General features: G+C 35.2%; 1 protein-coding gene and 1 long non-coding RNA gene across 15 annotated transcripts in view; one reads left to right on the top strand and one right to left on the bottom strand.

Moving 5' to 3' along the window:
* Positions 1-14672, top strand: part of LOC138317845 (contactin-1-like) — a 60207-nt gene that overhangs the window by 2522 nt on the left and 43013 nt on the right. For 7 of the 14 annotated variants that reach the window (XR_011207808.1, XM_069259773.1, XM_069259778.1 and 4 more), the window contains exons 3-13: positions 892-1155; positions 1566-1826; positions 2595-2888; positions 3284-3421; positions 3680-3701; positions 4264-4331; positions 4512-4539; positions 4973-5040; positions 5499-5526; positions 5959-6026; positions 6495-6522. Coding sequence is in view for 13 of the 14 variants with exons in the window: in XM_069259773.1 (XP_069115874.1) it covers positions 892-1155; positions 1566-1826; positions 2595-2888; positions 3284-3421; positions 3680-3701; positions 4264-4331; positions 4512-4539; positions 4973-5040; positions 5499-5526; positions 5959-6026; positions 6495-6522 (1267 nt within the window). In the remaining variant the exon portion in view is untranslated. The other 7 variants (XM_069259781.1, XM_069259779.1, XM_069259785.1 and 4 more) reach the window with 6 other exon arrangements.
* Positions 8568-9997, bottom strand: LOC138317850 (uncharacterized). Its single transcript, XR_011207810.1, has 2 exons — positions 9561-9997; positions 8568-9016 (listed from the first exon to the last, which is right to left on the bottom strand). It is a non-coding gene; the product is annotated as an uncharacterized lncRNA (long non-coding RNA).

The following is a 14672-nucleotide window of genomic DNA, read 5'->3' as shown; positions in this document are numbered from 1 at the left end:
AATTGATAGTATTACAAGTATCTTCATCAATAACTAAGATTAGAAGTTTTAAAACATAAGTCAACATGTATGTTTACAGCAGTTACGTAGATTTCTCACACGTGTCATATGCCACGTGCCACTAACAGATTCATCATTCCGCAAATCTTTTCGCGTGATTGATACATTTTCTAAAATTCATTAATATCTTATTTTTTGTGTTCTAATCGCCCTATTTAGCAATTACGCTTATCAAAACATTGCCATGAACTTAAGATGCTAAACATAGTACTTACAGGAGTTGCCTCCCCTACACAACTTGAAAAAAGAAGTTGTCGGCGGGTAATATTTGAAAACGTTTGAACCACGGATCAACTTGTTAACAAATATTTTTATGAAAGACAACTCGTGAAGACTTTGAGTTTAAAGGAAGGACTTGTACCAAGAAATTTCTCAAATACAGTTAATTATAACAGTCAATCAGTAGGTACAATGTACTGTATATTATTTGAAAAGACATTTTGACTACATACATGACATGGTCTTCATCATAATTGTACATTAGAAATTACATTATAATCTCCATCGTATATGAAAGATGACAAAGTATATCTGTAATAAATAATTTTTCGGTGCGAAAAGACGAAAAGACGAAATTCAAGGTTTGTTAATTTTCGTCTTTTCGGGGCGAAAAGACGAAAAGACGAGAATTAAGATATCTAATTTTCGTCTTTTCTTTTCGGGTCGAAAAGACGAAAAGACGAAATAGCATAAATCAGCCACCGTACAATAGCGAATAAAGCACTTCACCAGAAAGGTGGCTTTAATTTTGAAGTAAAACAACTTTTATTCTTTACATTTACTATGGACACATTCGAATGAACGTGGAAAATGTTTCCATTTTCTTTACAGATGGTCCAGGGAATTCAATATCATTGTCTCCTCCTGACATCACCTACAACAGGACAGAGGGTGACACGTTACCGGACATCACATGTACGGCGGACTGTAGACCTGGCTGTTCCTTTGTCTGGACACGACCGGACAACACCAACTTTACTGTGTCACCTGTGTTGTCACTAGGACAAATGGACAGGTCAGAACAGGGAATGTACAGATGCACTGCTAGGAATATTGCCGGGGAGTCATTTATATCTATCAACCTTACAATGAAATGTAAGTTATATTGACATTTGATTCTTTTGTAAATAAATATCAGAGGATATTTCAACAAAACTGCCTTTCCCAGTTGTCTGTCAACTCTTTCACTTTTGTTTATATCCTTTCTGTAAATATTTATATAGTACATTGACCATACTAGTAAGATAATGAAGAAGAGGTATTATGCATATTCGTATATACGATATATTCATTCAATAAAATTTAAAACAGTATTAAATTTACATTAAAACATCGTCTGGACAATTTCCATCTGATAGGCAAAAATCTTTAAACACTTTTCCCCACTTTTCCTTTGCTGTGTATAATCTTCAAAATTAAGTTATTACATGTATCAGTATGTTGCAAAGGCAGTATTCACATTTCTCAATATTTAAACGTTTGTAATTTTAATTCTTGTTAACCAGATCGGCCTTACGTAGTAATCAGCCCATCCACAAACCCGTTGATTCTTGAGGAAGGCCAGACTGGCGTAGCGTTACAGTGCGCAGTGACGCTGACCAACCCACCCGTATCGTCCATGGTCTGGACCAAAGGAAGTAGAGTGGTGTCCAGGACTGGTACCTACGGTCTGCCTCCGGTCACACTAGGACATGCCGGGGTTTATACATGTACAGCCAATAACAGCGCTGGGAGCTCAACTGCTAATATCACATTGGAAGTTGTTTGTGAGTCAAGTGATTCATTCTGAATATGTCACTTTTTAAAATTATTTATTTTTCAAAGATTTTGAAACCATACATTAAATACATGTATTGTCAAATACTACAACTAATGGTTATATCCTTTTGTGTTGAATGTGATGACATGGGAAGCATTCTAGTTGATACAGGAAGTCATAGAGTTTCCATCTCACCACACTCACTGACCTGTATATATTATCAACAATTACACACTATTATACTAATCTAACATTTTTCTCAGGAGCATGTATAGTTGTCTCTAATACAAAAGGATAACAAGCATATACATTTAAAAAGTAAATAAAGAAAAGAAAAGATAGATATACGTTGACTGGTTGGGATTTATGTCGCAATTAGTGATAGGAGAAATTTTGTCACTTTATATTACAAATCTTAATGAATCAAAGACAATGAACAGCACATCTCACCTGGTTACAATATGCTGTCAACGGTCAAACAACAGAACTTTACACACGCAGTAAAACGTATACACGGGAGTTCGTCCTTGTTTGCTAATTAGACCCTAAGCTTAACCAATCAATCTTAATTTCGGCTTTTTTGGGGGGCATTATTTACAGAATGTATGTCGTAACCTATCCGAAGATATATAAAGATACATAAAAAGTTGTATCCACTTTATATTATTATCATGTTATTATCAACATTATATTGAACATTCTCTCAAAATGAATGTAAGAAGAAACTTGCTATGATAAAATTGATAAAAACGCGTTCTATTAACTGTCGTTGTAGTGTTACCGACGGTACCGGAGTTACTTGGCATCACAAACGTATCTTCCTCTTCAGTTACCCTGAAATGGCTCCCCAGTGAGGAGGCCGTTTCATCTAACACTATAAGTATTGAGTATGTTTGTGTTGAATGTGACGACATGAGAAGCATTCCAATTGATACAGTAAGCCACAGAGAGTTCCAGCTCACCACACTGACTGACCTGCTGTCTTGGACCCAGTACACTGTAAATCTCACGTCCACTAACAAACTCGGTACACGTGTGTCAGCGGGACTGGTTGTGGCAACTGCACCTCGTATGTATATTTCTTAAGTTTTTATAATAAAGTGAAATACAGCTATTGAATGTCACTCCTTGAAGATATTCAGGTATCGTTTCATACTGTTGCATTAATGCAAACTGCAATGATGTTCTTCTTAAAATAAATGAAATTACGGTTTTCATTGATCATAATTTAATGGTAAAGGAAACGAATTCTAAAGCGTTTAATGATGTTGACGTTACTTTTGTATTTTACATGTGTAGCATTTCTAAAGATGTAAAAACAGTTTTATAGCTGTTTAATTCTCCACATATCAGATGATCATTTAACTGAAAGCTTTTTACTTTATTTTATACCCTTTATTATTGTCTTGAATGTATATTGTTGAACGTATCATTTCTCTATTTCCTTGTATGTTATTTGTTTAGAACCTACAGAATGCACCACAGCAATACCCTCTGGCCAGGAAGCTGCCACGTCCTCTACCTCTGTGGCTGTCGTTGCTGTTGGAGCTGTCCTGATCGTGATAGGGATCATTAGTTTGGGTACTGCCTTTGTCATTTACCGTAAGTCCTCTTGGGAAATACGTATGCTCTGAATTTTGCACCAGGCAACCTGTCATTTATATAATATTAATTGCTTTGTCATATCATGAAGTTTAATTTATATTAAGTCAGTATTTACATATATTTACATTAAACCTTAATGATTAATGTTTTTTAACGAGAACGTCATGATGAGCATCACTCCAACAAAATATAAAGACACAAGACGCAGTCCCCCTTTAATGGCGTGCTAATGCATTTCATGCTTTATTGTTTTAGGGAAGGGGTGTTTACTCTCCAGGTAAGATAATTTCTTGCAATACCTATCAATCCGTCGTTGTCTGTGTCAAAACAAAAGTGAAATTTATTTTGTCTTCAATAAAAGTAACTATACAAAAGATTTGGCGTGTTCACACGTATTTTCACTTTTTATCCCCCGCTTTCACCGAAACGGGAAGGGGGTAATTTGGGTCCGTCCGGCTATCTGTCTGTAACGCGTTGTTTCCGTGCAATAACTGCTACAAATCATAAGCGGCTTTTTAACTTGGTAACATGATTAAATGTGCCATGGGCTCGGATTAGTTCGCTCGTCACTTTCATCGGACCCGATTTGGCGGAGTTATGGGCCTTTGATTAACCAAAGCGGGGGGAATAAGTTCTACGAATTTGCTTGTTTTTCTAAATATACATTCGATACTTCTTAATTATCGGCAGATAGTGACCTGTCGTAGTAGATGCACACAAAGATAAATTTGCTATAACTGAAATTGTTATGATTCATTTCATTTTGGAGTGTGATGGTTAATGAGATATGATGCAATCAAACTGTTCTTTTATTTAACCCTTTGTCTCTATCGCTTCAGGCCTTCGATTCAGCAGGACAGAGTAAAGACACCAGTTGCATTTAGTGATATAATTCACTCAGAAAATGGTAAGTATAAATTTCGTTTTAGATTTTAACATTCGCGGTCGCGTCAGCTTTTCAACCTCAGCAAAAAACCAATATAGACTGTCTATGAGTCACATCGGAGAGATGTACTTTGACCATTTATATTTCAAGGCTGTAAAACTAACGTTTTCTACCTAATGATTACATTCTATATATTTTCAGACGAACAACCAAATCGTACAGAGGACGGGTACGGGTAAAATGATTTAATCGATAGAGCAATTCAAACTTATCGTGTATGTATCAGTAGAATGAGTTTAACTCAACCGACAGAAACACAAGTGATATTTGTTTATATATTTTCATTTAAGTGGGATTCTTTTCATTAGCTAAAATCTGCTTTTAGACTTTAAAATACTTTGATAAAAGGTTATAATATTGTTCATATAAATGACACCTTCATTCAGGGTCATAAACTTCATACTGAAGTAACGAACTACCGCGTTTCATGAAGGGAGTATCCTTGGTTTTTTTATCGAGGGTACAGACGTTCCAAGTTTATGGAAATGAATGATAGTGGACCTTTAAGATACAATGATGCAGTTTATGATGAAAATATATCATGTACATTGACGTTATACGTAACAGTCACTTTAAACTACTATGTGGTTTTTTTTAATCAGAACTCAATATCAAGAACTCAACCTCAATGATATTGGGGCGCCATCACATTACGATAGCACAACTGCAGGTAAGAAATCCCATCATATTTCTATCGTAGTATTGAATATATAAGTACTTTTATCTATTGAGTCATTTGTCATATCTGTATACCATTACTTTCTGGTTTATGTCTTCCGTCTTTGCATAATAAAGAGTTATCTTCCCTTGCGGATAGATATTGATTTTGACATTATGATTTCAAGAGAAAGATGCACGTCGTTTTCTCTAAAACATTGCGTCATGTTTTTAACACTTAACGTCACAAGCAATATCTATACCCCACCCGCAAGAGCAGATAACTCTGTGATATGCAAATACCGAAAAATAAGAGCTAGTATTGAATCAGTTTACGAATTAGTTTGAAAATCAAGTTTATGGATATAATAAAAGTACAGAAAAGATATTCCGAATGACCGGAAGTAAAACTTAAATAGAACATGATTATCTTCTACAGTAAATGTATTAAAACAAACTTGTATTTTACAGCTGAAGCTGACAATATCGACGCTAATAGGTAATTATATACATACATGTACAAACTACTGATTTAAATGACAGTCAAACACAATTATATTGAAATCCTTGGAAAATAGAAAACAATTGACATAATAGAATATATGAGATATAATTTAAGATACATTTATTTGATGCCAACTTGTTGTTCCGTTAGACTTTAAATTATGGTAAAAGGCTATAAAGTTGCTCATATAAATGACACCGACCTTCATTCAAGGTCATAAATTATACTGAAGTAACGAACTACCACGTTTCATGAAGGGAGTATCCTTGGTTTTTTGTTATCGAGGGTACAGACGTTCCAAGTTTATGGAAATGAATAATAGTGGATAGTGGATACAATGATGCAGTTTATGATGAAAATATATAATGTACATTGACGTTATGCGTAACAGTCACTTTAAAATACCATGTGGTTATTTTTAATCAGAACTCAATATCAAGAACTCAACCTCAATGATATTGGGGCGCCATCACATTATGATAGCACAACTGCAGGTAAGAAATCCCACCATATTTCTATCGTAGTATTGAATATATAAGTATTTTTATCTATTGAGTCATTTGTCATATCTGTATACCGCTACATTCTGGTTTATGCATTCCGTTTTTGCATAATACAGAGCTATCTTATCTTGCTGATAGATATTGATTTTAACATTATTATTTCAAGAGGAAAATGCACATCGTTTTCTCTAAAAAGAATGATGTTGTGTTTAAACACATCACGTCACAAGCAATATCTACATATATACCCGCAATGGCAGATAACTCTGTGATATGCAAATACCAAAAAAGAGTTATTAAATATATAATAAGTTAAAGCATTAGTTTGATCACCCAGTTTATGGATATTATGAAAGTACAGCATAATGACAAAGATATTACGAATGACCAGAAGTAAAACTCGAATAAACATAATTATCCCCTGCAGTAAATGTATTAAAACAAACTTGTATTTTACAGCTGGAGCTGACAATATCGACGCTAATAGGTAATTATATATATACATGTACCAAATACTGATTTAAATGACTTTGGAAAATAGAAAACAAATATAAGAGATATGAGATATAATTCAAGATAGATGTATTTGATACATATGTACAACTTGTTCCGTTAATAACGACATGTTAATGTAATTTGTGATCATGATTGACATGATAATTTGACTTTCTTCTTTGAGTTTTGAATTGAATATCCTGAATAACTGCCAAAACCTTTGATTGCCTAAATCATTTTTGTGACTATTTAAAATTCAAATCTTTGTCACAATAAGTTTCATGACATTAATTAATCCTAATTTACTTTTGGGGCGGCGGTATTTATATTGTCAGCTGTAGTAGTTGTCTATAATCATGATCCACTTATGAGCCGTAAGGTTTAAAGTAATAAAACAATGAACACTAGTGTTACCATATCTTCTTTGTCATTATATAAACCAATCAGATGAATGATTTGTAGGATGGGCAATGATGGTGTATCGCCATATGCAAATATTACTCAAGGTATGTAAACATTTATCATTACGAAAAAATGAACACCTTACTCTTTTCTCATTTATATTGTAAAGGATAACGCGTAACCCTCTGGTTTTATTTCATTTAAATCTAATTAGCGATATTTATAGTCTGTTTGTGTTAATACGTTTTATCTGTGAATCTGATATGACCACATGACCATACTCAAACTTAAATAATAAGAGTTCCCCTATATCACTTTGGCACGACACCGATACCCACAGCACTGATATATAGGTTGTACTTTTTATATATGGCCATACAACATTGTTTTGTATTAACTCTTTGTTTGGTATTACAAACATCAGGTTTCCCCTTCTTCCTTGTCGGCATAATTCAGCAATTTGAATTCAGAGACATTGGAAAAAGCATAAAAATTCTCATAAAGATATATTGGATAAAAGGATATATTTTGAAAACACCTAATCAACTGTATCTCAATGACTTTGCTTTCAGACTAGTCTATTAAACACCTTATCACGTGACGGGATGTGTTCCGGTGATAATGATATACTAATGGCGCAGTAGGCCTTGATGATGATGATGATGTGTTGTTTTACACATCGTCAGATATTTAATGTGAACATTAAACGCTTTTCTACGTGATAATGCAGAAATATCACGGGAGCATCGTGTCTATAGATTAAGTAATGGTAGGTTTTGTTATGTTTAAAGATGCTTCATCGCTGGCAAATGGTATTTTGTCTCTATCAAAAAAAGCAGCAGACGAATTAGTATTTTCATGTGTTCGTTAATGAATTGTTAGTTAATTATTTATTTGTATTCAGGTTCCTATGTTGATTCATTTTCTACCGAACTGTTTTTTTTATACTGCAAGATTAATGATATATTACTGCTTTGGTTACAGTATGTGTGGCATTCATCTGTATAAACTTAGATAAAATACAAACAAAGCTGAAGCCATAAATAAACATCAATATTTTCCCAATAAGTTGTTCAGTCTTCTCTGTAATCTTCAAAGAAAATTTTCACTGTCTGTAAATACAATGTAGTCAGTTTCTTTCTCCTGAACTGCCTACAGTTTAACTATGAGATAGTCTCTAGGAGTGTATATAACGACAGTGAAAGTAACTCCTTGAGTATCTAGGATGGATTTCCCCACTCCGAGACATGACTGCAACTTTTTCGAAACCAATGACTTACCTTGGAGTTTAGTAGTCATAACATTCACATATTACATGCAACGTGTATTAAAAATAATGTGTTTCATCTACTATTTCAAAAGTACGTAAATCTACCGTTTTAAGCACGCGTTTTAAAATCTTTCTCATACTAATGTTAACATGTATACGACAAGATATAGGCGAACATTATATAAATAATTTCTGCGTTTACAAAAATTTGCAATTGTTTTCGTAATCTGATGAAGAACGTTTTAAAGAACAATACCTTTGATTCAATATGGAACATCACAGCATCTATTTTGACGTCACGATAACGTTGGATTTTCGCACCATTCTCAAATAATCGGCCAATAAAAACAAAGAGAAAATGAACATAAAGTTTGTATTTAATCAAGGGAAGTAGCTGGCTACATATGCGATATATATATTTCACGATTGCGATGTTAATTCAATGACTTTTCTTTTTTAACAATTTTAAATATGTCTTCTCACGAATATACAGCTTTTCACAGTCCTCCTTTCGTATAAAAAAAAACTGCTTGTTCCATGCACTCCCCCCCTAACGATATTTCACTTGTGGTTTGTTCATTTGCAACTAAAGCTGCACAGAAGTGTTCAGGATTTGTTCATATTCTAGTTTTAAATGCTACGCTTCAAGTTTTTAACAAAATAATCATACAGCATATAGTCTGCTTGCGAACATTCGTAATGAAGCTCAGCCTCTTTCTCGGGTCTTAACTTGATTGTTTTATTGGTGAACCCGTTGAGTCATGATGTAGGGTATACATTGTCGTCAGTAGACAGGCATAAAGGAGAAGAAGCCCTGTAATAAAAATCGACAACCTTAATCATCTAACATTTATAGACGAAGGACAAGTCGTAATTAAAAGTCCGTCAACAGGTTTGACTAAACATTTCATTAAAGTCGAGAATATTTAAGGGTATGCCAGATTGAGGTAGTGGAAGAAAGGAAGAGTATCAGGAGAATAATCATCGACCAGTGGTCGGTGCTTTGCAACTTTAGTATATCATGGGATTCAAACAGCGATATAGAGGTGGAGGGCTAGTAGTAATGTGTCGGTATAGCCTAACCATCCTGACTCTTTGGCTCCAAAAATTATTTGTACAATGTAGGTAGCCTAATATATGCAAAATATACGACATATTAGCATATAAAATCATCATTATTGAAAAAGCAATTTACTTATAATTTTCTTCGATCAACCGAACATTTCAAATCAAGGCATTTAAACCGAAATCATGAATTGCCTTCTGGTACACAAAATAAATAATATTGACATAGGTAAATGAATTAATAGCTTTGCACAGTCGTGATTTATATTATGGATATATTTTGTTTGACTCACCGAATTGTGACCGAAACTTTAGATGTATCATGTTGTCAGCTACATGTACGACCATCTTCATTCCAAAGTTATCGGAAGTCGTCGGATCTGTTCACCTTATCTTAGAAAAATGCATTCCCCAACCCTCTGCTGCCCAAAACTCACAATCATACACCATACGTACTCATTCAATGATACACAAGTTACAAATGACAAATAGTTAGTATGGAGACAGAAACAACACATATAGGATTTATTGTAATAACAATTACACAGAAACATAGAACTAGTATTTGTATCTTCGATCTGGGTAATTAAAATCAATTTGTATGTTTGTTTTGTTTAACTATATCTAACGTGTATCAGTATGTGTAACAGAATTTGCTAAAACCGCAAACCAAGTCTGAAATTAAACTATTCGTTAACACGAATATATATTTGTAAATATATATAATGAATATACAAAAATATTAGTCAGTAAATTTTATATCAAGAAATTTGATTACTTCAAACAAAGGAACCCGGTTAGAACATGTTCTCTAAGAGGACAACCCTTCTTCATACAAAACGACACTGGTGAAAATGCTTATATACATGTATCATGTTGGCAAGAATAGCATTTCACCTATGAAATGTAATACGAACGCATCTCCATATTTGTCTCAGTAAAACGTTTCACTTATCTGATAATATTTTGATTCCATATGTTACACTCATTTCTATTGGTTAGATCTTTGAGGTTATTTTTCCATAGGCCTAAAGAATTGCACGTCAAGTATTATAGCGTCATACACACTGAACTTGTTTTGTAGGATATTTTAAAAGCGCCACAGTCATCGGCCTAATTGAACTATTGGATAAGATGTCAATGTGCGTCACGATTCAATTTGTTTTGTTGTAAAAGTTGAAAATCACGGAAAACTGTGCATAATCATTACCTGATTGAGTTATCTAGAATAAATTATAAACATTATTCTTAATATATTTTAGGTTTATAACGTCTATAAAGAATGTCTATGATTTCAAAAACTCACGCTGGAGATCCTCCCCGGCTTTGGTAAACTTGTATCCAGTGCTGCGCCCGCGCTGGAGAGTCGCGCCGAGCTTTGGTTATTTTCGTTTTTCTCCTTAACATCAACGTTCATTAAAGCATTCTTAATATATATTCTTTTAGTTATCTCTCAGAGTAACACGTTATGTTATTGATGATTTGAAACTTAAAATTGTATTTAACCATTTAACCTGAACAGCCAAGGTCAATGTGATGAAAACTAGTCCTTATTAAAATGAAAGACGTCAAAAAGCACACTCTTTTTCAATAACTTTTTAGTTTCCTATAAATAATTCAGACGATTAAAGTATTTTTTTATAATTTCATAACCAAAATGGTTCATTCAACTACAAGGTTAGTTTTCCTGCGCGGATTAACTTGGTGTCAGTAAACAGGACTCCCATTCATGTATATATGAATTACTACACAAAGTCCAGGCTGCATTTATTGACTCATGATGCAGATCATGATTATCATTAGAGTAATGGAAGTCTCTGTGTCAAAATGTAAATATAATGAAGTGTGGTGTTTTATATGTAGAAGAAAACACGAAGAAGGATGGGAGTTCTATAATTTGGCCATCACGCTCACATTCTACCAAAATGACCTTTATCATTTCCAAGTCCTTTATCCACGAAAAACAGGATTCAAAGGAACCTCATATAGTGACATAAATGTAGACTATTTCATTGAACTTGTATAAGTTAAACTGGTCAAAAAGGTATTCTCTAATTTAAACATTATATCGAAATCATTGTCTTTCAAAATTATTTCCATAAAATATGGGGAAAATGTCAATGCGATTTTATTATCTATTTTTAGGTTTTGTTTCAATAAGCATATTGGATAATTAGTTTTGGTTTGACTTCACGTGATTCAATGCAAGGACATTTTTTATAGACGAGTGTTCCCCAATGGCGGATACTAGTATTGTGATCAATATAGTTTAAACTACTACAATACGCGACCATATTCACCTCGAAAGATTACGTTGTACACATATAGTAATATGGGTCAGGGAGGAAACATATATGGGTAACACAGACCAGGAAGCAAATCTAAGACACACATACACATGTACATTTACGTATGATTTTTTAGAAGAGGGGAACAACAAGTATGTAATATAGATTTATAATTAGGAGCTACAAGGAGGCTTGGACACTGGACATAATGTTTCTATTACTGATTGCTACTCTTTCTTTAACTGGTATGTGAATTATTCAACTCTTTTCTGTTAACGTAATGAAAGACAACTTGTATATAAGTATTCGTGTATTATCTATTGACATGTTCAAATATCATACATCCCTTTTCTCTTGTCGCTTTACAAACAGGCTTAACACTTTGTTGTTTATTATCTCAGTGTTTAATAACTTAAATTTTGATTTTAAGTCTAGAAGGATATTTTCGAGTAATGTATAGATTTAAATTCGTGGTCAATATTTCGCGGTTTTCTATGCATGACCTATTCGCGGAGGTTAACTTTCGCGGTTCACTTATTCCTATCAATCTTTATACACTGTACTATTGTTTCTGTATACGTCAATGGCTTTCTGAGTATTTCGATAGAGTTTGAAATTTGCGGATTTCAGTGAATATAGCGTAAATAAACCACCCCGAAATGTACTCGCCATACAGTATACCACTGTTATATCGTAATTAATTAGTTACTCCAAAGACTTAACCTATAATAAATGTGTACTGTATATGTTACTCGAAGTGAGCAGACCGAAGTTTGGCATTGAATTCTTATATCACCATTAGTATGTTGCACTCTACAGATGCCGTGACACTGAACGGGTCGTCTGAGTTTGCAGTCACTGGAAGTAACTTCTCACTGATATGTGATGTACCAGAAGAGGCAACATTGGTCCAATTTTACCGTCGCCGTCCTGACTTAAACTATGATATTGTTGGGATTATTCAAGTACACGATGACCAATGTTTAAATGCCAACAGCGCTCCTGTCCCGTGTGCTTCGAATGTGTGTTCCTGTGTTCCTTCAGGAGATATTAGTACAGTGTTCCGGTGGATCATACAGCCACAGATGGGAGACCATGGATCTGTTTGGTTCTGTAGCCGTACCAACCTTAACATACCTAACCAAATACTGGACAGTGATGATTATACACTCAAAATAGCAGGTAAATAATACATGTTGTAAAGAAATATACAATTCTTGTTTAAGAACGTAGAATGAGCTATGTCTGGGATATACTTGAGTCATTGCGTATACAGTTGTTTTAAACAAAGGAACTGTCAACATGTTAAACTTAGAATTTTTGCATCCTGGTATTTATTGTTGATATCGACCGTCTTTTGAATCTACCTCGCTGACTCAAGATAAGAAGTTTACATGGTCAGTGTCTAAAAATACAATGTATAAACTGTAGTTTGTATCGAGTCAGAAGGAAAAACCTAGTGGCTCGCCACTTTTTTCTTTCTCAACCCTGCCAAATACATGATATATTTTAATATTTTGCTATTCTAGAGCTGCAGCGTTCGGTTCCTTATGTGGTATGCTTCATTGAGTTAGCACTATAACGTATACAGGAGATCTCGCAATCACAAGATGACACATAATAGCCTATAATAATATCCATACTTTTACTCATACATAATGGATGCAGCTTGACCAAGATGTTAAGATAGCCCCCGTTTACCATAGTGATAGTTTGTATGCATATATCTTAGATGTACTTCAACATACTTAAGTAACTAAGTTGATAAAATGTTATATACACCGCGTCGATAATTAAGCTCCACCTTATTTTTCATGTGTAGGTAAAACTAAGAGTTGAAAGAAACAAAAACGACATGGTTTTCGTGATATTTGTCTTTTAATATGAATCAATAGATACATAATACTTTTAATTTCATTAAATTTAATCAGCATAATGTTAATTTAGCATATTCTTTCGGTATTAGAAAAAAGTGCGACAAAACTGCAAAAAACGAGAACTGGAAAAGTATTGTCGCCACACGCAAACAGGAAGTTCTATACATCCAAAAGTGTGTCAGAAATGTTAAATGACATCATTAGTTTATGTCCATCCAGTGTCCTTTAATATCTGGTGTATCCACCGTTCACGTTCAGCGTTTCCGCGACACGTCTTCTCATGCTGTGTATCAGGCGTCGTATGCGGATCATCGGGATTCTTCGCCACTCCTCGTGCAGTGCTGCCGCTAATTCTTGGAGTGTTTGTACTGGGGGATCCCTAGCCCTAACTTGACGCCCCAACTAATCCCATAAATGCTCTATAGGGTTAAGATCGGGGCTCTTCGCGGGCCATGGAAGAGTGGCAATGGCGTTGTTGTTCAGGAAGTCGATGACAGCGCGTGCGCGATGCGGCCTCGCGTTGTCGTCCATGAATATAGGGCGAGTTGCTAGTGCATGATTATCGAAATGAGGCACTACGGCGCCATTGAGGACGACATTTTGGTATTGCTGGCCATTTAATGTCCCTTGCACAGTGATGAGGTCCATCTTACAATCGTACGACACGCAACCCCATATCATTACAGAGCCACCACCGAAGGCAACAGTCGGTTGGATGTTTCCTTGAAGATAAGCAGTCCGGCGCTCACGCCACACACGCGCGCGACCGTCCGTTACGTGTAACATGAACCGACTTTCGTCCGACCAATGCACCCGGCGCCAAGTTCGTAAATTCCAATTTTGTCGAGTGAAACACCAATCTCGTCTTGCTCGCATGTGCTGTCGAGATAACAAGGGTCTTTTAATCGGGCGGTACGCACGGATGCCACGCTCATGAAGTCTCCTACGCACTGTGCTAAGCGACACCCTGTATCGTAGTCCCCATTGGCGACGGAGAATTCCACTATGGGAGTGCGGATTTCGACGGGCATGAAAAACCAGGGCCCTATCGTCCCTTGCAGTTGTTTTCCTGGGACGTCCAGATCGCGGTCTGTCCTTGGTGTCGCCTGTTTGGCGAAATTTCGCTACCAGACGGATCACAACAGAATGAGAAACATTCATTGCCACGCCAATCGCCCTAGATGACATTCCTGCAGTTTTCATACCGATAATCTGCCATCTTTCCGCTTCCGTAAGCCTA

This window comes from Argopecten irradians, chromosome 3 (assembly GCF_041381155.1).
Source record: "Argopecten irradians isolate NY chromosome 3, Ai_NY, whole genome shotgun sequence".
Lineage (NCBI taxonomy): Eukaryota > Metazoa > Mollusca > Bivalvia > Pectinida > Pectinidae > Argopecten > Argopecten irradians.
This window is presented reverse-complemented; position numbering and strand designations above follow the sequence as displayed.